The sequence below is a fragment of the Cololabis saira genome, chromosome 4, assembly GCF_033807715.1.
Source record: "Cololabis saira isolate AMF1-May2022 chromosome 4, fColSai1.1, whole genome shotgun sequence".
Lineage (NCBI taxonomy): Eukaryota > Metazoa > Chordata > Actinopteri > Beloniformes > Belonidae > Cololabis > Cololabis saira.
This window is the reverse complement of record NC_084590.1, coordinates 39,448,798-39,473,184: the sequence shown is the minus strand read 5'-3', so window position 1 is coordinate 39,473,184 and position 24,387 is coordinate 39,448,798. Positions and strand designations below refer to the sequence as shown.

General features: G+C 40.7%; 1 protein-coding gene across 1 annotated transcript in view; it reads right to left on the bottom strand.

Moving 5' to 3' along the window:
* Positions 1 to 24,387, bottom strand: part of gbe1b (glucan (1,4-alpha-), branching enzyme 1b) — a 117,128-nt gene that overhangs the window by 80,143 nt on the left and 12,598 nt on the right. The window contains exons 2-7 of the mRNA XM_061719738.1: positions 21,312 to 21,481; positions 16,454 to 16,569; positions 14,338 to 14,463; positions 13,591 to 13,726; positions 10,698 to 10,788; positions 9,297 to 9,506 (exon numbers count right to left, since the gene is read on the bottom strand). Of these exons, the coding sequence (XP_061575722.1) occupies positions 9,297 to 9,506; positions 10,698 to 10,788; positions 13,591 to 13,726; positions 14,338 to 14,463; positions 16,454 to 16,569; positions 21,312 to 21,481 (849 nt within the window). The remainder of the gene's footprint in view (positions 1 to 9,296; positions 9,507 to 10,697; positions 10,789 to 13,590; positions 13,727 to 14,337; positions 14,464 to 16,453; positions 16,570 to 21,311; positions 21,482 to 24,387) is intronic.

The window sequence follows — 24,387 nt, the reverse complement described above, 5'->3', positions numbered from 1 at the left end:
TACATTGTTATCAGCTCCTACAGCGATCTGGGAGCACGGGCTGCCTCTGTGGGTCGACTTATCTGAAGGTCTAGGTTTCTGTCCCTGCATTGCTGTTCTTTGTGCTTCTAGATCTGCTTTTAGTCCTGCATTCTTTGCATCGCCCGCGTGGCATCTACCTACCTGCTCCTCCTTGGCATTCTGAAATGGATCTTCTGCGGGGACCCATGTTGTCAGCCTGAGACTGTTTGTATGCTTAGCAACCTGTAATTAAATCACTTTGTACTTTCTATCGTTCAGGAATCAATGGCGGCCTGTCAAACCTATTGTTCTTCTTTGGAGTTTTCTCCAACGGTCTATATTTTAGTGGCGGCAGGATATCAAGAAAGTGCCTGTTCTAATGAATAATTACTGCATTCATTTAGATGGTACAACCATTGCGACAGAGAAGGCATGCAATTTACACACGTCTCCAAAAAACCAAAACAAACTTGGCTGACAACATCAGCATTCTTGTTTGGGAGCCTCAAAGAAGGGACCAGCCTTGAAGGCTTTACTGAAAGAATTAAAAAGTTGAAAAAAAGCTGGAGATAAGTAATATGCGGCCTTTGTGTGAATTATTAGTGAAGAATACCCGAAGTGGTAATTTCCAAGAGCTCATGTTTTAGTATCACAGGAAGAGACCAATTTGGCGAAGTTTCACAACTTCAACTGATCATATCTGATCTTTTTCAGTGGTAAGGGTAAAGGTAAGGCCTTACCATGGAATCTTTATTTCTGAGAGTTTTAAGGCGCTACCCGCTGTGTCCTTCTAGCACCTATTGAAAGCACTACAGGCGGCTCCAACAAGACACCATCCACGCAGACAGCTAAGCTGAGCTCATTAGCTGAAGCTCACCGGAGGGGAAACTGCTTCTCCCTTTGCGGTGTGACTTGATGGGACAGGGGAAATAACTCATGGATGCCAAATACCGAAGTGACTGAAACTGGAATGCCTCGAGTTGTCAAGTGCGAGTTTATTGATTGATAAAATAATAACCTGGCACAACTACTGTCCAAAGTTGGTCAAGGTATATTTCTGAGAAGATTTTTGAGGAGACGCACATGTCATTTCTTCTGGTGGATTCTTTTCTGTGTGTCTACTACAGTAAAAATAGAATTAAAAAATATAAAAAGAAGATGAAAAATAAAATCATATGAGAAATAAATAGCAGGGCGTTTACCTCATCATATGCCCTCGTTTTGTGTTGTTCTGTCACTATAAAAGACATTTGCAGGCACAGTTCGAGGCAGAGTTGAAAACGCATTTTAAGGGTGAAAAAAAACCCAACGTGTGCTTAATCTAGCTAGCTTTACTGGGTCAGAGGTTGTTGCTGGGTTTAGATGCTTATATTGATCAGTAGTTTTAGGGCTATAACGTCAAAGAAACCCAAATTAGTTATTTGAATCTCTCAATCTGTAAAAATATACTTTCAGCTTTAGTCATGTTAATGAATTTAGCAAATGTCGTTATTGGCACTGAATAATTTATAAGCAGCATGTTCACATAAAAAAACACATCGATAGAAACATTGATATATTGACATTGGCGAACACCATCAACAAATATTTAAACTGAGGGGGGGAAAAAAGAAAAAAAAGACTATTTTAAAAAGTAATCTTGTCAAAGAGTAATATTCTGAGCGGGTCCTCGAACACAAGGCTGATCTCAGAGTTTGAGAACACAGAGAAGAGTTAAAGCGCATTTTTAAAAGCCTGGCCCAGGGCCTATTTTTCATATCTAAAGAATTCACACAAAGATTGATGAAAAATGGATGCAAATGATCCTGAGAGAGATGGGGGATTATAGAGAGAGCACGCGTCAAGCTCCTCAGAACTCGCCACTCAAAACCTTGAACCAAAAGGCTCAGCTTCTGTGGCTGCCAGCCCCCTACATCCTGAACCGGAGGCTCCGTTCACCCCGGCCGCCACGTCAAGGTGACTGGGTTTTTTTTTTCTTTTTTAACCCCCTTCAAAAATTTCAGTGTGCACTGAATATTACAAATATCTCCCTAATATCTCCCAGAGTTAAAAAACAACTGGTATTGATGCACAAACAAAATACACATTTTTCAAGAACTGATACGGCTCATTTACTTTAATTATTCAATTCAAAAGTCTTCATTTCGAACATGATAGTAGTGCAAGGTAAGAGACGCTTCTTTGTTTGGGCTTGCTAAACATGATGCTACGCTATTTTTGTCATCCATTTTTTGTTTACTTTTTTTGATTTATTTTTCTTGCTGAAAACTGACGTCACGTCACCATGGACTTGACAGACTGTTAGCCTATTAAGGTGGCTGAACTCTTCCACTCACAAAGACTTTTTTTCTTCTCCCTCCTTCATGGGTGCCTGGGCCTCGGTGCAGCGTGCCTGGGCCTCGGTGCAGCAGCACCGCTGATATTTAGGCCAGTCAGTACGTTTACATGCAGCAAAGAGATGGGATTTCTGATCGTATCAGATAACGGCATGCAGAAGATCGGATCACTTGTCTGACTAACATGTTCAGAGATTAGATAACTGGCCAAAGTGACCCCCCTCCCAGAGTAAATTCTCCAGCATGCGCAGACTGCAATATCCGATGTCCCCGTATACATGGCGTTAACAACCCGATTGCAAATGGGTTATCTAGGTGCTCCAACCCGATTCCAAAAGTCCGACATAGGTCCGAACTAGATCGGGTTCAGGTGTTTACATGCAGTTTAAAAGTCCGAACGATGTCTTATACGATCAGTAACCCGATTGAACTGCTGCATGTAAACGTACTGAGTGTCTGGTACCTCTCACATTCACCGACACAACGGGGCGGGATTTATGCAAGTTTCTTTATGTTAAGTCTGTTCAAGAGGTACTATTTAAAACAACCAAGATGGCTGCAGAATTACTTATAAAACTCATTGGATCAACAAGTTTTTACCACAAAACTGTCGATCATCCACATCACGCCGTTTTGGACGTCCTCTGTTCACACATGTCTGGTCGTCTCTCTGCTCATCGTTATACGCTTCGTTTCTATGATTGGCTACACGCCTATCAGATGGCATCCGAAAGCAGTTTCTTCTAGAACTGTAAGTACCCCCCCCCCAGAGATTAATTGAAACCAATTCTAGAGAAACCAGACCCATCTCCCCATCAAAAGACAGAATAATTTGAACGATTGACAAGCTACTTGATTTATGCTCCTCCATCAAAACTACGCACGAAACCTACCCAACTAGCCTACTGTACGTCACAGTGTTTATTCTTGTTCAGTGTTGTCACTCTGTAAATACGCCACAAAAAAAGTAAATAAACAAATAAAACACCAGACGACAGTGCGGGTTCTTTTCTGCAGCACTGCGGCGTGTGGTGCTGAGCTTTTTTTGAGTTTAATTTCTTTTTGTAGCTTCAACATGGCAACGTAGCAAATGAAGCAGCTTACCCTTCTGGGGAGGGTTACAATGCAGATTACCCCAGCTATGGTGGGCATCTCTCATTAATAAAAAGTCTGATTTAGGGTGGAAAAGAGATCAAATAAAAAACTTAAATATTTTCTGCACTCTTCCAATTAACATCTTAAGGTCCGGGGACACCGCATGCGAAAAAAGAAACTGAAACTTTGCTACAAAAGCTTATGCAAAAGAAGTGGAGCAATGACAGGTCTAGTGTTGTGCCTCCCCTCCTTCATCCTTTGTGCTCATATACTTTGGCCTCATCATTTTCTATGTTCAGAAAATACTTAAAATAGAAATTATGGTCATCCATGTAAAATTAAAGAGCGCGGCTCGGCAGTCATGTTTTGATTAAATCCTCCGTCATTCCCAACAAATGGGTGGATAAATTCTCTTTTCGTTAATGCAAAAGTTAACACATCGCTTCAGGTGGTGAATAACTGCACATTTATATCAAATCTCATGCTGCGGGATTTGTTATGATACTGTCCTCTGTAATTTTAGCTCAAAGGAAAACTTCTCCAAATGCATAAGCATAAAAGACAGTTACAAAAATGAGTGTTGATGCCCTTTCAGTGCAGACCTAACTGTTCTTCTATGGTTAATCTCAGGTGTGTGTTGGTGGTTTTAAAAGGATCTCACGAGCTGCTCAGTTTAAATTCAGCTTTATTTATAGAGTTCCAGATGTCATCTCAAGGCTCTTGAGCACAATACAAATTAGTCCAAATAATAAAAAGCCAATTAAAAAATATAAAACAAAATAAATGCCTGAGGAAACCAATAGAGCCTCAAGCAAGCACAAGGTGACTGTGGAAAGAAAAAACACCTTTGACAGAGAGAAAGTTCTAGAGAGAAAGAAACCAGAACCAAACTCTTGAAGGGTGGCCACCTGCTGACTGGTTGGGGTTAAGCAAAGATGTTTGCCTCTATACACCACCACAATGGATTTAAAATTTAAAAAACTAAAAGGTGTAATCGAGGTGTACACTTCAAGTGCTTTCACAAAAGAGATTCCATTTAGAAATTACAACCATTTTAAAAGCAAGGCATTTCCATATTCTGCAACTCCTGTATGTTATAATAATCCAACCACCATTAGCAGGAGAGCATGTTCAAAATCAAGGTACAAATGGCATTAAAATGTCCATTTAAATCATACTTCTTTTTCTAGAAAAACACCTATTGTTTTAAATCAATTCAGTTGGAGAATTAAAAGCTTATTTCCTTAAAAAGTTGCTCCAAAAATCTCTTGACATGCATCACTAGTAGTATTAGTTCAGGCAGGCGTTTTTACTTGTCCTTACACAGTTTTAATGCAGCTCAATCCTTCGTTCAAGTTTGTATTCAGGAACTGCAGAACTCATTCTAGCATTTCTACAGCCCGAATCCAATGCTTGCGAAGCCAGACGTTCCCAACATTGAATACAGATGCATTTGACTTAGAGGCAATGCAAGTTAACAAATTGGATGGCAGGCATCTATCTAAACAGCATCCTCTCAGGACCGGGTTGAATGTTTTATGTGGAAAAGCTGAAGTGGAACATAAGCAGCACAACAACAACAACAACGACGACGACAACAACAACAAAAAAGATGCTCTTCGATAAAGATGCAGTAGTGAAAGCCGGGCAGATGAGGCATCGAGAAGGAAAATACATATTTGCTTCAATAGCTTGTCTCAGTGAGCCTCTGTCAAACTAATAAGAACATCACGGTCAGACTGTTATGGCTGATTAAAGACAGACTGGTGCACAGTTTGCCTCTGAGGTTCATTTCCTTCCAAACTGTGTAAGAGAAAGCCCGACACAAACGACATGTCCAAACATCATGTGTGAGGCAAAGAAGACAAATGAACTGGCTCTAAAATTGCAGAGCTCTTTTGGGCATTTACAAATGACTCCTCATATGCCTCCCAGTCACGGCATATGTCTGCACCGTGTCTAATGAGTGCTTCTGATACGAGGACGGTTCAATAACTAATGAAAGAAGAACCTTGTTCTCTTATTATAGCCCGCATGCCTGACACTAAGCATTATATAATGTATTGGAAACTGCTGCACACTGACACGCACTTATTAAAAGCAAGTTCAAAAAGGCATTTGATAGACTCAGCATTGCCGGCTCCTCTCTAATGTGAGCTGGGGTCATTTTCCCGATACAGAAGCAGGCGAGACATCTAATTACCAGAGACTATAACAACAAAGTCAGAGGTTTTGGTGAAAATTAGAAGAGACAAAAAAAAAATAATTAAAAATTGTTGCCTATTCATTAAATTCTTCATATTCTGACACTTTGGCCAGCAGAGTCATAAACAGCAAGTATATTATTGATGAAGTTTAAAAATCTCTTTGATACGTTATTTACTTGTCAGGGTTGTCTGGTTAACAGTTCACCGAACTTTTGTGGTGATTTGTTGAGAGGCACAGTCGTGCCTTGCGATCATGCCTTACTTTTGACCTTCAACGCATCACTCTGCATCAGACAGTCTGAGAGAGTCTGAGAGAACATAAAAAGTGGTACGTCAGCTCCCGGCAGCCTCATTTATCAGCCTGTTGAAATACTGCTCATCTTCATTTTACATCCTGAAACCCTACACTGAAAATACAAGTGCTCATTTATACACGTCTGATGCAACCGGCGCATATATTTAAATATTCTTCATGAGCCGAATGTCATACGTAGCACTAAAATTCCGCTGTTAACCCTCACAGGAAAAAGGAAAAAAAAAAAAGGAAAAAAAAAAAAAAAAAAGCATGAAGCGAGACATTTTCTTTGAGCCGTTTCATAGTGGGCTAGCAGAATCTTTTTTCTTTTTAATGGACTTAATTACATTAATCTTATAGGAGTTGAAGGCGTAAGAAAAGGGTCAAAGAGGCCTGCGGCGCCGCTTACGTTTGGTGCTATTGTTAACAACGCCAACGTGTATTAGTAAGTTATACAACTTGATTTAATGGCCAAGTTCAGGCTCTTTAAATCTCTGTAGTTGAGTGGAGAGATTTAAAGAGCATGAACTTGGAATTTCTTTGGAGCAACAAGCAAAACTTCTAACTGAAATTAATAAATCAATGTACATCTAAAGAACAGCCGCACACACAGTATAAATAAATAAATAAATAAACTACTAATTCACTTTTATTTGATTTTCTGTTTCAGCTGGCACTTTACTGTGATACTATTTAAACTTCCACATTAGATAAGACAAAAAAGAAAAGAAAAAGGACATCTCCATGCTTGAGGCTAGTGATACTTAACTGGTGCGTCGGGACCCAAAATTGGGTCAAAGACCCATTTCCAGCGGGTCACAGGTCTTTTCTTCAGGTAAAAAAAAAATATTTTTGGAAGTACTTCTCAGTTGTAGCACTTTATTCTATGTTTGTTCATGAATTCAATGTTAATTCTGGAGGTTTAAACTGCACAAACGTTTCATTTCACATCTTGGAGAAGTTAAAATCTTCCTCGATTAGGGTCACAGCTTGCTATCGAGGGGTGGTGGTGGGTCCGAAGCCAAAGCAGTCGATAAAGACAGGAGGTAGTCACAAGGTATGTAGAAAATACTCTATGCCCACACAAATCAATCATCATCATCAACCATCGAACCAGGAACCTTCTTGCTGTGAGGTAACAGTGCTAACCACTTAGCCACCATGCTGCTACAAATATAGGGCCAATTTTAGTTTTAAATCCAAGAAAGGAAACTGCTTTTTTTTATGCAATGTAAGCTTTGTGTATTCAAAAAAGGAACCTCGTGAGACCTCCGAGTCAATCCAGCACCACCGTGTGCAGCAGAGTTCATTAAGTGATGCAATTTATACTTGTAAAGCAAATTCATCAGCCCTGCTGACATCCCACGACTAACCGAAAGCACATTTTAGTTTTTACATTCCAAAGTGCAGGTTTCATGGGGACCTTACATGCTGGCTTTCTTTGCGGAGCATTTCCCAGTGCAGGCGCCTGGATGTGAGAGTCCACAAAGACATCAAATCTGATCCTCTCTTTTTCCAGTATGGGTAGACAAAAAGGCGTCGAAAAGAAAAGAAGAAAGGAGAGACCGCTTGTGTATGTAAGGCAGATCCAGTGTGAGAACGTTGTGGTCGGTGTGCGTCAGCGTCACAGAAAACGGAGGAAACTTTTAGCCTGCACCATGATTGTCATTCACTCGCTAATAATTCAAAAATGCTGAATTGGGGAAATACACAAAGCATCTTAGGCAGATGGGCAGATTTTAAAATGACTGAAGAAAGAGTTGAATGAACTCGGCTGGAACCACACCCTGTCATGTCGCACGACGTCAGGCCGAAGAAATCGGTCACAGTTATTCAGTATGACATTAACATGGTAAGAAAACACTGATTCAATTTGCACAAAGTGACTTAAGTGTGGTAGAAAGCTGACAGCATCGCCTCCTCTGCTTCCTCCTCCGTTGTTTTGATATACCGGCACGCACGTATTCAAGCAATGTGACGCTTCACATCACGTTTCATGCACACCACATAGAGGCGACACGCGGTTGCTGGTTTTCGTGTATACAACGACACAGTTTGCGGGTTTCTCCTGCCTTGCTTAGTCCAGCGTGTAAAAGCCAGCGAGGCAACATGGGCAGCACACTTTTACATATTTGTTTACAGACAGCAGCATTCACTGCCCTCTCTGTTGGGTGTAAAACTCTGAGTGGCTGAGTTGCAGAGTACAAAAAAAAAAAAATAAATAAATAAATAAATAAATAAATGGGGCTTTTAAAAGTTCAGTTTTGTACGGAGCCCCTCTGGTGACATTTGAAAAAAATTAAATAATGCGTGGCCACGCATTAATAACTCGTGGCCACGAATTAATATCTCGTGGCCATGAGTTATTAATGCGTGGCCACGCATTATGTATCTCGTGCCCACGCATTATTTTACTCGTGGATGGCATTATAACCTACTGTCTGGACTTCGTGGATGCAACTTCTTTGGTGGGATGGATATTCATCATTAATAACGGTAATTATAGTCTATTTATATTAAAGAGCAAGAGTATTGTCATGGCGAGTGTAGTAATAACATTATATGATACACAATGCGTGGCCACGCATTATTTTATTTTTTTCAAATGTCACCAGAGGGGCTCCGTAGTTTTGTCATTTACAGGCAGATTTGTTGCTACCGGTGAGCTAAAGTGTCCTGCATCCGCCCGTCTGGGACTTAAAGCAGGACCGTGCTGCCCTGTCTGATGGTGGTCCTGCGGGGTCGCTACAGACCTCCAACAAAGTTTATCATCAAGTTTAGGGAATTCACACAGGCTGTCAAACTTACCTCCACTTTTTCCCCCGTGCCTGGATGAAGGCTTCGTCCCTGATTACTACATAAGCATTCATCACGGTGCACAGTGGTCAAAGCTCAACTACCCCCAACTAGGTTGAACTTTGATCGAGACCTTTTGAAAATAATGGGGTTGAGAACACAGAGGATTGCCTCGTTTATGTTTTCACTGGGCTGATAGCACTCAAGATGTAATACAACCCTTTCCTTGCACGTGTGCAGGACAGACAGACAGACAATGTGGTATTTTGTTTTTAGTGAACTTCATTACTCGTTAAAAGATTCATTGCTTTGAGTGGATGTGAACAAATGTGTTTTCCCAAAGAGAGGCATCAAAATTTGCAAAAAATGGGACAGATTATTCTCTTTGTAAATAAAATGGGCCTCAAATCAAATTTCATGACAAACTGCTCACCTTTGGGTATTGTTATGTTCTATGAAGTGGTTCGGGCATCTGGTTAGGATGCGGTACATGCAGTGCTGCCGAAGAGCGGTGTGTAATGACATAAACATGAAGACGAGGTGCACCACGGTCAGGCGAGGCGGTACCTGGAGTAGTTGAAGAGGCGGCTGTCCCAGAGCAGGTGGCGCCCTCTGGGCGGAGAGTGAAAGAAACAGGAGTCGGAGCCGTCGAAGCGGTTCAGGCCGTCCTCCGCGTTCTTGGAGGCGTGGCTGTGCACCACGTCCAGCAGCACCACGATGCCCATTGAATGAGCCACGTCAATCAGCTGCTTCAGCTCATCTGGGGTACCGTAGCGGCTACAAATATATTTAAAAAAAGATGAAACTCATAACATTCAATTCACTTCAATGGAAAAAACTGTTTAATGTAAAAAACAATACATATTTTTAATGCTTTTTTTACCCCCACATATGTTCCTTTTCTTTTCTATTTCAATTTTGAACTTAACCTAAAACTGGGAATCATTCACTGCGATGAGATGACCATCTAAAGTCTCAGGAAGCCACAACTCTACAAACATGTGCTCATGCTGCCCACTTGCACCCCATTTGTCCTTCAGGCTATCATCAAATCAGCTTGCTTGCAAAACAGGACACATAGAACCACTCCTCTTCCCGGTACTCGACCACTAAGGTTTTAAATTACACTATGCGATCAATCAAGGGTGAAATTACAATATATATGCTACACTCAGTGGCTTCTGCTCCACTCCTCTCCAAGCAAGGAAGGAGAATCTCAAAGATAAAGACCGAGACTAGTCCATCTTTATCTGCGTCTCCCTCCACTCTCTGGATTAACAGAAAATGTATTTACAGAAAGATTATTGCTGGCGCGAAACTTTCTAACCTTGATTTGAGGTGAATGAGCTGAAGTTGCACATTCAGTTCATGACGGCATCAAGTTGCAGAAACAACACGTAGCAGATAAAGTACTGTAAATACTGAGATCACCTTAAAAAAAAGATACTGTCACGATATAATCCTTCATATTTCTATGCTGGTTGATTTGTTAACACTTGTGGCCGCTGAAGCAGCATAAAAGTCCCTGCAGCACAGAACAAAAATGGCTGAGGAGATTTATTTCCCTGCTTTTATTTATCTCGTATATTACTTAACATTTGGGTTATGAGGGCTGAGTGTTGTCCCATGTGGAAGCTTCTTAATTAATGCACCAATGTTGTACACAAGTCCTTTTTCCCTCCAGTTGTCTGCTTGTATATTAATGGTTCCTACCAAATTTAGCAAAATCTGAAAGCCACACACAAACTTTGATCTGCTGCAAAATCAAAATGCCCTTTGTGCAAAAATCCTGAGAAATGTGCACACAAATTAACCTTTTTCCTCTACAAGTATGAACATTTAGTGTTTTTTTTATTTTATACAAAGCAGAATAATACTTTTTGCAGAGAGCCTGACTTGCAACTTTATAAAACAATACAAACATCTATACGTGTCTGCAAAGTGTATAAATCTTACACAAACATTTACCTGGAAGCAGCAAAGAAGCTTGTGATCTGATATCCGAAGCTTGCGTAGTAGGCATGCTCCATGACAGCCATCAGCTGAATACAATTGTAACCTGGAAGAAGAAAGAGATGGAGGGGGAAAATAAACGACAACAAAAAAAACACACATTTCAAAATTTCCATTTCAGCTTTTAAAGCCGTCTTGCCAGATTATAGAGGCAACCTTGTCTCACTAATGAACCGCTAATATATTAACTGCGGGTAAATACTCAAATTATTTATGACTATAAAATATGAGCTGCAGATATATCAGCATAACGGTGTTGCTTAACATCCTGTTGCTTCAACGTTATTAAAAAGCGCAACATCGTGTTCTTTTGGATAGCCTCGCTCTCCTGCTTTAACCAGGGGGGGTATTATTCATGTCAGCTTCTCTTTTCTTATGATTCATTTAATAGACACCTGCTGCTTAAATCATATGCAAAACAAGTGAGCAGGGGGCTGGCCACCCCAAAAAAGAAAAAAAAAGAAGAAAAAGTCATTATGCCTGACAGTGTTTGGGTATATTCATTTAGTACAGGGAGCAAACTTTGAAAACGTAATACTGTTTAAGACGTGCCAGCTGTAATGTTCATACGAGGCCACAGGAAAACATCACGCCGTCAAGAATCGAGGAGGAGGAGGAGTCTGGAGATTGGTTACAACTCTCCCACTACAAAGTCTTGTTCTTGTAATAACTGCAGTTTAGTATTGTCTTGCTGAAAGATGCAAGAACCATGAAAAAGAAAAAAAAAAGAAAAAGATGTGGTTTGGATGTGCTACACCTCGCTGCATTGATGAGTGCCGTCCAGATGTGCAGGCTGCCCACTCCATAGACGCTAATGCACCCTCATGCCATCAGAAAAGGAGGCTTTTGAAGAGAGTACTGATCTCTTTCCGTGTTTGATCTAAAATCTGTTTTTGGCCATGACACTGTGAACTGTGTCCTTAGACCGAGGATCATCATTCTGAAATGATTTCACAATGTGTTTATGCATTTTTTTATTTTTATGGATTGGTGGAACCTCTGCCCATCTTTACTTCTGGGAGTCTCCACCTTTTATCCCCAATCATGTCAATGACGTGTTACCAATGAGCCACATTAGCTGCAAGATGTTCCAGCAGGTGTTTCTTTTTAGGGCCACTAACTCTTCCAGGCATCATTTGCCCAAGTCTGAACTTTGAGACGCATCATATTTTTCATAAAATGTCCGACTTTAAACATGTGATGCTTTTTCTATATTCTGCTGTGAATAAAATGTGGTGTTATAAGCTTTGCAAATCATTTATTTCTGCCTGTTCTTCTTGTTTATTTTATTTTTTTAGTTAAGAGTGCATTTGGTCTCATTAAATCCAATTTATCAGTTGAAAATGAAAAAAAAAAAAAAGAAAAAAAAAGACTCGTATCCTCATATGATCCAATTTCAGTTCAGTTCTGTACAATCTATCCATCCATCTATGGCTGCCTCTTTCTGCACAGGTTATGGAGCAATGAAGTCCGATCCAGAATAATAGTATGTACAAAATCCCAGTTCAGAAAATGTTTCGTTGCTATGGAAACCAATGGAAGGCATCAAATTGTTCTTTTGAATCAATTTCCCACCAGGCCAAAAAGGTAGTCATACAAGCTACAAATATATATTTTATGATACCCCCTTTTTCTTAGAGATATATTTTACTGCAAAATCAAAGTTACCTGATGAATAGCTGTTTTTGTGAAAGCAGATTTAAGGATGCTATTTAACAAAAAAAAAAAAGGCAATCTATCATAACACTGATAAAAGGTAAAAGGTGGAGAAATTATAACATGCAGAAAATTGAGTAGTTAACCATCTGAATCCGCCATGATTAAAGCTTTAAAAAGTTACAGTGAAAGACAACAGCGGGTCAACCAATCAGCTTAAAGTAAAGTCTAGGTGTCCTAAATCGTCGAGGGTAATGTCGAATTATTTATTTCCACTTTCTTTCAATCAATCTAACTTTATTTGTTCAGCACCTTTCATATACCTTATGCAACAAAATGCTTTACATAACAAAAATAAAAAACATGTAAAGAAGAAAAAACTAAAAACCCTCCCAGCTTTGACCACCACAACACAATCACATATCCACACATAAAAACACCACACACGTAGATGCATGCCAGTAATATTAATAAGAGAGCAGGAATGGAGGAAACACCAGTCTGTGAGAAAGCACGGAAGAAAGACAACTAAAATACAAATAATAGCAAATATTTGGACAAAATGTTTAAGTGGAATCCTCTCGCACTGACGGGTACAAGGTAAAGGAAGATGGGGTTTTTCCTGTCTTGAGTCACGATCATGGAAATGGAGACAGGCAGTCAGTTTGGCTGGCTGCTGTTTGCTTGAGATGTGGACGCTGCTTTACAAAACGCAGCCCATCGGTCAGCGATGCGTCTATGTCACTCCAGTAAACAGAGTGTTGACTTGCTGATGTGGTTTTATGCAGAGGGAGTGTGACAGCTCTGCCACAGAAAATACCGCTCACTGCAGGAGCAGCGCAGCATGTCTGCTACGTTACAGACCGGCTTAAGCAGGGACACTGGCTGCCAGAGTTACATAAATAAATAAATAAATGAAAAAAAAAACCCACAATAAATTCCCTCCTGAATTCCTCAACCATCCTCTTCCAGCCCCTTGGCTCAGAATTGTGTATGGAAGTATACAGCAGGCTAGATGCTTCACTTCTTTTTTTGGCTGGAGAAGATGCAGCATAAAAACTTTCTTAGGATGACAAAACAAAAGCTCTGAGTGGCATAAAGAGGATTAAAGCAAATAGCCAACGAAATGAGGCCAAAAAACAAAAAGACAAAAGGCGCAGGAATAATCCGACGGCGGTAGCATTTTTCTCACCCAATTCTTTTATTCGAGGCAGCACTTCGGTTGTGAAGTCCGTATACGAGGCGATTTTTGGCTCTGATGAACAGATACCCACGTGAGCCTCGTATATTCTCAGGCTTGTGGGTTTCTTCGGCCGAGGTTGGATTTGCTGAAAGCAAAAGTGGTCAGAAATCAAGATAAGAGTCTGGTACACAGTACACATGCAGAACAACAATAAACCACCAAGTCAAAGTTGTCAAAATGACTGAGGAATCAGGAAATATACATTGTGTGTGTATATATATATATATATATTTGAAGCAGTTCAAATATTAAATAATAAAGCCTCTCTAATTAAAATTGTGTAAAATAACAAGTGAAAAAGAAAACAAGGTGGACTTCAACAGCTTCTGAGCATTTTTACAGCTCACTCTTGAGTCAAGGGTATTAAGTGGCATCAAGGCACTTTTAGGCCCTTGCAAATCACTAGCGAAGAGCATCCACTTTAGAAAAAAAGAATTTTAGATATGAAGCTTATTTAAAATGAAAGGGTTTGATCCTTACTGCAAAGAATAAAATTATGCAGTCTAGTTTGAGATAACACTGGACCAACACAGAATCAAACTGGGAAAGAACCATTACCACTGCATGTAAATCGTAGTTTCCCTGCAAGAACCACCAACTGATAAGCAACGCATAATAACTAGAGGGGGGAGGAATAAATAAAAATTAAAAAAAAAGTACAGTTAACATTTACATATTCATAAAATGACACCTTACAATGTAAGGCTGAGGCGGATCCCAGTGAACCCAGTCATAGATGACAGATTTCGGATCCTTCGTCACATATTTTGCCCACGGCGAGATACGGTACAGGCGCTCGCCCTCCGTGGTGTGAACAACCACCTGGAAAAAGAGAATTACAGAGCATTATAAAAGCAAGGACACGGAAACAGTGATGGAGAACATTAAGACATTTTTAATAAAAGGGAGACAAATGACAATGGACATCAATTAAAAACCCATCAGAAAGTTAAATGGAGTTTAACTGGATGTAAACCGCAGTAAAGTCCTACAGCAATAAAAACATAAAAAAAAGGGACAAAAGGAAAGTATTCACAAATCACTTAAGGCTTCAGAAAGCCCTCTGCGGCTGCTGCGTGCCATTTTACTGTCAGCATTTATTTACGCCCTCCAACCACAGAATGCTTACATCATAAAGCGTGCCGTTACTCCCCATCCATTATTCACAGAGATGGCGCAGATTGCTCAGCCAATAAACCAAACGCTTTGAAAAATGTGTCAACATGAAAAACATCCGTCCCTGCTCCCCTGGTGCGAAGAGTCCGAACTTCACCAAAAGCATCTACCCATCTCTGATGAGACAGTGTGGCGCTTCGGGTCAATAAGTTACAGTATTGACCAGAACACTTGTTGCTGAATTTGATGCAGCTGCGATTATGCAGCATTTTTGTTTTGTAAAGATGCACGAATGGTATTGGTTTTTAACGCGGGCGCCCACTGGACCGTCTTCGGAGGGGACCTGAGGAAGGAAGCAATTTAGGCAAAAAAAAAAAAAAAAAATAGGCCATCTAAATCATTATCCGTTGTGTTTCATCCATTATGTCTGCAGATCAGGATTGGGAGGATGGTAAAATAAACATAATTTGGAAATCTGACAAGTAACTCTGCCTCCATTGTGAAATAAGAAAAGGAGAAAAGCAGAGAGAAAGAGTTGGAAAGACTCACCGGGAAATCAATACTTTAGTGTTACCCGCAGTATGTGTTCACCCATTTGGTCTCCTGCAGAAACGGGCATTAGGGCCCAACTTAATACGGCTACTGTTGTGAAGTAACGACCACTCCAACGCCACCCGCCTGCGTGCTGGTAGTTAGACTCCTCTCTGGGGCTTTCTTTTCTCCTATTATGAGCAGGCCACCGAGGGGTTGGCTGTCTGGCTCCCCTTATGACACGCTTCATAGTTTATAGGATTAGAAAAAGATAGTTGGATAAATGGACTGGCATAAAGCCTTGGAGAGGGCCGGTCGTTCAAACAAATTGGCCGGCATTAGCCACATTAAGGAAAAAAAAGAAAGAAAGGAAAAAAAAAAATTGGACCACGGTACGGGCTGAAGGTGTGCATGAACTGGGGGAAAAAAAAATACAACTCATGAGAAGTTATGTGCGTTTGAAGACTTGGATACTTCGGTTCACTTCCCTGCAGACTTGTGTACTTGAATTATTAAGAGCTCGTGGTAAGGCTTCGCCCACAAAAAGGACACCGCTTGTTTATGGAGACAAATTGAGCCCCGCACAAAGAGGACGGAAGGGCAAGCTGCTCGCCGTCGGAGTGATCGGCGCTCGCCTCATGCGTCCACCGGGGAGTGCTTTGGAACTCATTCTGAAGTGGAGCTCGCTGCAAGACAGCCATTCATAGGTAGCGGGGGCGCGCGAGGAGAGAGGCCAGGTGCCAGCGTTTCCATCTGCTTCTTATCATCCTTAGACTGACCTCCGCTGACAATGGGAGCCGAGCAGCCTGTCCAGGGCGCAGGAACGAGCCAGCGATGACCCGGTCCCAAGGAGAGAGCTGAAGCCATGCCATCCACTCGGCGCCTGGCATCTCATTTCTCGGTTATTTGTCATCCATGCTGAGCGCTACATAAGGTGTATGTGTGTAAGGGGGGGGGGGGGGGAGGACGTGGGGGCTTTTACACAATGCCCAGAGGGATACCTGCCACTGATAGGACTTGAAATTAGAGCATCTTCTCACCATACTGAGCAGTCTATATGCAAACACTGCTATACATGTACCATGACGTGTAATTGATGTCTTCACTTCATCCGTAAGACAGCACACAACAGGGAATCTCAGTCTGAAAACAGTCTGTTCTCTACCTTGAGCTTGGTGTTGTGTTCCACGGCTGGAGACTTGTCATAGTTGGGTGGAAGGATCAGTTCCCACTTGCCGAATGGTTTCTTGGCGTAAGGGTGGGAGAATTTGTCCCAGCCGTCTGTCGGTGAAGGGAGACAACGGAAGCTTGAGATTAGTTTGAAGACAACCCAGAAACAGATTCTGCTCAGCTGCACACTGATCCAAGACAGTCGCCACATGCACTTTGAAGGAATCTCAACGCCAAAATAAGAGCGCTAAATTAAGTACGTGAGGAAATAAAATAGGAACATCGCTCATGCAAGTCATATCTCTAGGAGTGTAACTAGGAGTGTGCTGGTTGCAGAGCATAGGACGGTTTTATTGATCTTTAGGGGTAACATTAACATATAGTCATTAGGGCTGGGCGATATATCGAGATTTTAATATATATCGATATATTTTCAAACACGATATGGTACGAGACAATATCGTTTATATCGATTTAAAAAAAAAAAAATATATATATATATTTTTTTTTTTTTTACATTTTTTTTTTATGATTTTGATATAGCTTATTTTGTGACAAATTGACTTGAATGTTTTATTTGAGATTTGCACAAATGTTTTGTTATTTGCACAACTGTCAACCTCAGTGGAAAAGTCTGCCTGTTACTGTCTACATTGTATTAATTGCAGTGTATTTTAATGTAATTGTTATGCAGGAAAGGGATATTTGTTTTATTTTATTCAAGAAGCATTTTTATTCTATATATGCAGGCAGTTTATTTTTATTTCATTTGTTTTATACATTTTGATATTGTGCAGACCTCTGTTAATAATGGAACCTGTGTGACATTTGGCACGAGGCTTTGTATTAAAACTGACTGTTTTTTTAAGGGTTTGCCTCAGAAAAAAATGAAGCTAACAGAGATGCTATGCTATAATGCTTTGGGGGAAACCCCAATTAAGGCACATAAAAAATATCGAGATATATATCGAGTTTCGCCATTTATCTAGAAAATATTGAGATATGACTTTTGGTCCATATCGCCCAGCCCTAATAGTCATTAATGAATGCTGATTTTGTAGTAAAATAAACAGAAGAATTAAGTTAATTGAGCTTGTGCTTACCAGGAATTACCACTAGGAGTCACTAAAATCAGAATTGTTTTTGGTTTAAATCCAACAGGATCTATGACCAATTCTAAAAATAACACAACAACAAAAAAAAAACCTCCTCAACAGTGATCAACTGAGCCCATCCTGATTACACCAGAGTTTCCAGTCACCACTGTGGATTTTGTTCTATTCCAAGACCCCCCCTCTGGTCACATTTCCAGTTTATTTTCTGACTCCTTCCATCCACCTTCCCACGGCCCCCTCACAAACCCTCGTCCTCCTCGTGTTTGTTCTCTGCACCGTTCTCCTGTATCACGCGATTGTTAAAACAGAGAGTAAAGCAGCGGTGCTGTCATCTGAAAGAAACTGATTTAAAAGAAGCAAAAAAAAAAAAAAAAAAAAAGAAGACACTTCACCGCGCTTTGAATTTTATCTCTGAGGGAACAACAGAGAGGCATCACATCCATAATCTGCTGATACCACAATGCCAGTTGTCACCGACTGACAGAACACAAAACATTTATGATAAAAGTGACCACCTTGGCCTGTCAATTTAAGATGCCGTTTCCATTTTGTCATGCATATCTGCTTTCTATTCATGAGCAAACACGGCGGAAGGAGAGGAAACGAATCACAAGGAGGGGCTCCAAGAAGTGACCGCAACCCACAACCCGGCGCTTTTCACAGGCAGTCAGAGTCATATTTTTATTTTTTTTTTCCCCTCCTGCAATTTATTTATCTCCCTTTGCTTAAACTCCCCTGAAAAAACAGCGCATTATGCATCCAACCTTCACTATATTTATGACTAAGGCTGCTGGGCTGTTTCCACATTTGCTATGAAATTGAAATCAAATAATATGACCGAGCCATGTCAAAATGTAATCTCTCGCAGAATTGAATGCTGGAATTGAGCTGCTGCCCAAGGTCCTGGGAAGATAATTAAAAAGGGGAAAAGGAACAGGAAAAATATAGAGTGGGGGGACAGCAGAAACAGAGCCAACTTGTATATATATAAAAAAAAAAGGGACAAACAAACTGACACATTTCAATCTTGCATACAGCATCAGTGAGGTTATTAGTATTTTTAGGAAAGGCTTCAGTGGAGCAAAGAGATAAGTTGTCATGCCGCAGTGGAACTTTGGCACCAACTGAAGACTTAAAATTCTGCTATATTGACAGCGTGGAGAAATGTCCTCGTCACTGAGTAGTTGTTTGCTGCTGTATTAAGGCTGAAAATATTCATAAGTATCCCCGTCAGCCCCCTCAGTCGCCTGCCTGCAGTCGTTCCCCCTCCCCCTCGGCTGCGAGGAAACCTGGCCTGCTGCCTCCCCGACAGTCAACACTCTGGAAGCGTGTGCTTTTTATTAACCGGAGAATGAAAACCTATAACAAACCACAGTCAAAATTTCACTTGGTTGAACTTGAATGGCTCATTTCCATCAAACCCACCTCGGTGCACTTAAACCCACTATTCTGAAGATAATGGATTTGAATGCACAGAGGTGCTGTGGTGGTGCTACGGGTTAGGTTTTTTTGGATTTAGTTTTTCTGCTTTCCCCTTTGTTTCATGTGCATGTTACTGTGTAAGTGGCTCTACATTGAGCTGTGTTTTTCTACCGCTGGACCATTCAGTCTGTCTGTTTTTTTTCCCCCCCTTCTCCTTGTCACACATGCAGGATTGCGGCGCCAGTAGCTGCTCGGTGTGCAAGCACACCACTCCATGTGTCAGCACACTTAAGGATCCATGTATTTTTCCTCCGTGACCAGGACCAGAGCCATCACAGCTCTGGAGAAGCAGCGTGCTGACACAATGAGCGGTTCTGGAGCCTTGTCAGAACACAGCCGCTCAGGAGCAGTCACGGTCAAAGGGGAAAAGGAAAGAAAAAAGAAAAAAATAGAAAAAGGAGAGCTTTGCTGTGCTGGCACACGGAGAAATGTGGATATCCACTCAACGGTTCCATCTTCAGCTTTGGTCGTGGGGGACAACATAGATGGAGCGGTCCAGAGAGAAGAGACAGAAGCAGTAAAGATTCTCAGTGGAAATTAAATACACAAAAAAAAAAGACAGCATAACAGACAGAAATAAATGTGTGAACTAAATGCTAACTTTAGATAAACTTTGTTACAGATCAAGTCGCTTGAGTCTGCCACTGCTGCAGTGCAGGTACACGTCAGGCAGGGAAAGTTTGATTAATGGGCCGTAGCTCACAGCACCACAAGGGTTGCTTATTCCGCTCATTATATATTTCTTATACTTAAAACTTTTTTTTAATTAAGGTGCTTTAAAATATCAGAAGTTGCAGTTAGGGGATTTCTTTTCTTTTTTTTTTTTTTTAACAAAGAGCTGTTGCACATTTTAGGTTTGGTCATATCTCGCCTTAGCCGCCCCGAGTAGAATCTAGTAGAAGAAGAAAAATCACGGCAGCGCATGGCGGCTCATAATGTAGGGGCATAGACATCTCACACGTTGTATTATACACACACACGTGCCACACACCCTTCCTTTTAAATAAAACGCGACATTGAACAGCTTCCCTCAGTCTCTGTCGTGCGTGAAATATTATTTTCGCTCTGTCCTCCTGGTGCACAGACACATACTCCCTCTGCCCTCACTGATCTGACACCCGGATGAGTTGAATTCACTTCTGTGTACGAGATGAAGGCCTTAATTAACACCGTCATTCATTAAAAACCACAAAGGTAAAGCAAATTTACTTTTTAGTTTTCTCTTTGCTTATTTTTTTTTTTAGATCTGGCAATCCTTGTCACTATCCCTAATGTTTGCTGTTCCCTCCCAAAAAACTAAATAACATAAAAAAGGCTAAGTGCTAATGATAAGGAGGAGGAGGAGAAACAAAGAAAATGAAACTGTATAACCTCAAAGCCAACATGATGAAGAGCCCCATCATATTCGATCTTGTTAATGATGCTTAAAAGTATATTTTTTGATGCATTTCCACATAACTGATTTAGCAAAAAATAACATCCAAAACGCTATTAACCTGATACCACTTTGAAAAGTAGGAACCGGGGGGAATTAAGATTTCAGTAAAAACACAGAGGTTGCACTCTCTCAACAACTTTGCAAGCAATGATGAAATAACCAGCTACTAAAATATTAACAAACACTCCCACATTCAAAAGATCTGTCTTAAGTATGCAAGTTCCTCCCGTGTAATCAATATCTTCCACATTCCTTATTCCCAAGTTGGCTGATCAAAAGACACGATACCCTTGTACCGCAGTATGCTGAGCTTTTTCTTAATATTTGGCCCCTTTTGTGTTTAGGGGCTCAAATTTCATATATAATTCACTGTGGCGATATGGTACCTCTCTGTCTGCATCCTCTCGGTCAAGACTTTGTATGCAACTTTACATTTAGGTGTCATATTTAAGAAAATCTTCAGCATTCTGATTTACTAATGCAAATTGATTACAACTTTAGAATAGCAGGACTTTAATGAGTCTGCAGTATGCTAATTTAAAAACACAGAAGGTGATCTTCCAGGCTAAAAGAAAGTGACATTCACTGATAGTCAAGTCACTGTATTACATAAATGGACCTTTAATAGGAGGGAAAAGGACTATGAGGTTATAGCTGCAACAACTTTCAGGTTTTCACGTGAACATTGGGGAAGTTTTGTCTCAAATGTTTGTCTCAAATGTTTCAACACAAACCAAGCAGTGAAATTCTGTAAACTTCAAACAATGTTGATATCAAACTGGTGTCATGGAACAGGATGCTCTCCTCAAATTACTTACTGAAGTCTCCAGTGAGGAACAGGGCCTCGGCGGCTGGAGCCCACTCCTTAAAGAACAGGCTGTTGTCAGAGCGCCGCTGCACACCAAAGGACCAGTAGCTGCGAGTGAACTGGTCAAAGCCTCCCTCCACCTCCTCCAGCTCGAAGAGCCGCTTTTGTGCCAGCTCATACCTTTGAACCACAGAGAATACAAAATGCATGAAAGGACAATCCGACACTGAACACACATAATCTCAGATACCTCCAATGACTTTGTTGTTTTTGACGAGATGCCTCACTGTTGGCGTCTAATTTAGTCAGCATTTTCAAGCACCTGACATTTGATAACAAACGTATGTGCAAATTAGGGATGGGCGATATTTTACCGTTCACGATAAACCGTCAAAAAGAAAGAAAGAAAGAAAAATGAGCCTGAAAGAAAGAAAAATGAGCCTGAAAGAAAGAAATGAGCCTGAAAGAAAGAAAGAAAGAAAGAAAGAAAGAAATAAATGAGCCTGAAAGAAAGAAATGAGCCTGAAAGAAAGAAATGAGCCTGAAAGAAAGAAAGAAAGAAAGAAAGAAAGAAAGAAAGAAAGAAAGAAAGAAATGAGCCTGAAAGAAAGAAAGAAAGAAAGAAATGAGCCTGAAAGAAAGAAAGAAAGAAATGAGCCTGAAAGAAAGAAATGAGCCTGAAAGAAAGAAAGAAAGAAAGAAAGAAATGAGCCTGAAAGAAAGAAAGAAAGAAAGAAAGAAATGAGCCTGAAAGAAAGAAATGAGCCTGAAAGAAAGAAATGAGCCTGAAAGAAAGAAATGAGCCTGAAAGAAAGAAATGAGCCTGAAAGAAAGAAAGAAAGAAAGAAAGAAAGAAAGAAAGAAAGAAAGAAAGAAAGAAAGAAAGAAAGAAAGAAAGAAAGAAAGAAAGAAAGAAAGAAAGAAAGAAAGAAAGAAAGAAAGAAAGAAAGAAAGAAAGAAAGAAAGAAAGAAAGAAAAATTCCCGTTGATGACGTTTTTGTGTAAACAACATGGCGGATCTGAGAGTGAGATAGATTTTTTTTTAAATTTTTTTTATCGTCATTTTTATCGGGATAAATGCCAGAAATTATCGTGATACATTTTTTAGTCCATACCGCCCATCCCTAGTGCAAATATAGTAATTCCAGGGTTGCTTCTTTAGTGACAAAATATCTGATGTCAACTTTTAAATATCGTTATGATCTTTCGGGTTAGCGTCATGCAGTGTTGTTTACATGCATGTGTACAAATTCAATGGAAACACAATTACAAGACATTTGATGGCTCCAACTAATTAAATAAAACAGACATGTGAGTTTCTGTGAATAAGTTATATTTAACACATAAAAGGTGATCAATAAAAACATTTTCCCCAAATTGTCCTATCAACACTAGTACCGGTAGGCCCATAAATTCTTATCCCTGGAGCAGAAAGTGATACAAATACATACACACAGCACGCTACTGATGCTGATCTTGTAAGAGAAATGGGGTTACTAACCTCATTATAACAGTAATTACATTTAGAAAAAGAAAAAAAGCGTTTGTACCCTTACAGTAATTGTTCCATTGATGCCAATATTTTAATAACCTTGTTCAGTTTCAGCTGTAATCAATATCCATAAATTAAACTCCTTTCACCCTCTCTTTAGTGTATTATTCTGGGGGGGGGGGGGTGTTATTATCTCAGGTCTCCAATTGCTCTCCAAGGAACTTACACCCCGGACCAAAGTGTAGTATATACATTTAAATTAATCTTCATAACCCTTTTGATTTCTTCTTATCAAACTCTCCACAAATTACAATTTAGTTCTCAAATCTCCCGCCATCATCAAGTTTGTCCAACTTAATCTAGGTGTATAAATATATCAGATTGTGACACGAGGTGGACTGAAGCATTTGACATGTCATTTGTGTCCTGATTTAAAGGCGTCTGAACTTTTACTGGGGACAGAGTCACTGGCAGATCCATCCAGCTTCATCTGCTTATCCAGGGTCAGGTAGCAGGGGCAGTAGCCTAAGCAGGGACTTCCCTCTCCCCAGCCACTTCATCCAGCTCATCTGGGGGAAATCCCAGGGTGTTGCCAAGCCAGCTGAGAAACATACATAGTGCCTGGAAGACCTCATCAGAGAGGCCCGAGCCAGCTCACCTGGCTCCTCTTGATGTGGGGGAGCAGCGGCTCTACTCTGAGCCCCTCCTGGATAACCGAGCTTCTCATTCTTTCAGTCACTACCCACCGCTCGTAATCATAGGTGAAAGTGGGAAATCTAGACTGGTAAATCAAGAACTTCCTTTTAACTCAGCTCCTTCTTCGCCACAACAATTTGATGCAACGACTGCATCAATGAAGATGCCGCACCGATCTCCCTGCCAATCTCCCGCTCCATTCCCCCACTCGTGAACACAACCCAAAGATACTTTAACTTTTCCCACTTTGGGCAGGATCTGATCCCTGAAACGGAGAGGGCACCCCCACCCTTTTAGAAAAGGTAATGAACAGAATTGTTGACAAAGGGCTACCTGGGCAGAGTCCAACTCTCAGTGGAAACAAATCCGACTTACTCCTGACAATGTGGACCGAGGTCTCAGGACAGGCTGGATAATGGACTCCAGCACCTATACCTTTGGAGTAGCCCCCCACAGGAGTCCCCAGGGAACCTGGTCGAATGCCTTCTCCAGGTCCACAAAGCACATGTAGGCTGGTTGGGCAAACTCCCATGACTCCTCCAGGAGCCCACTGAGGGTGTCTAACATTCCCCATACCAGGGAGGCTGAAGTTGGAGCACTATTCCGTTCCCCTTCTTAAAAAGGAGGACCACCACCTCATCCTGCCGATCCAGAGACATTGTCATCAATGTCCACACGATGTTGAACAGCCACATCAACCAACCACAAACAGTAGCAGAGGTGACCAAAAATTTCAACCTGTACTGTAAATGTCTAACAACTATCCAATGGATGAAGGACTATTGTCACTTTTAATCGTCAGAATAATCCCAATTAAATGGTAAACACCAAGGAGAAAGTGATTTTTGGTAAGTGTGCATATATTGCATGCATGAGTTGAGATATTTAAATTCCAAAT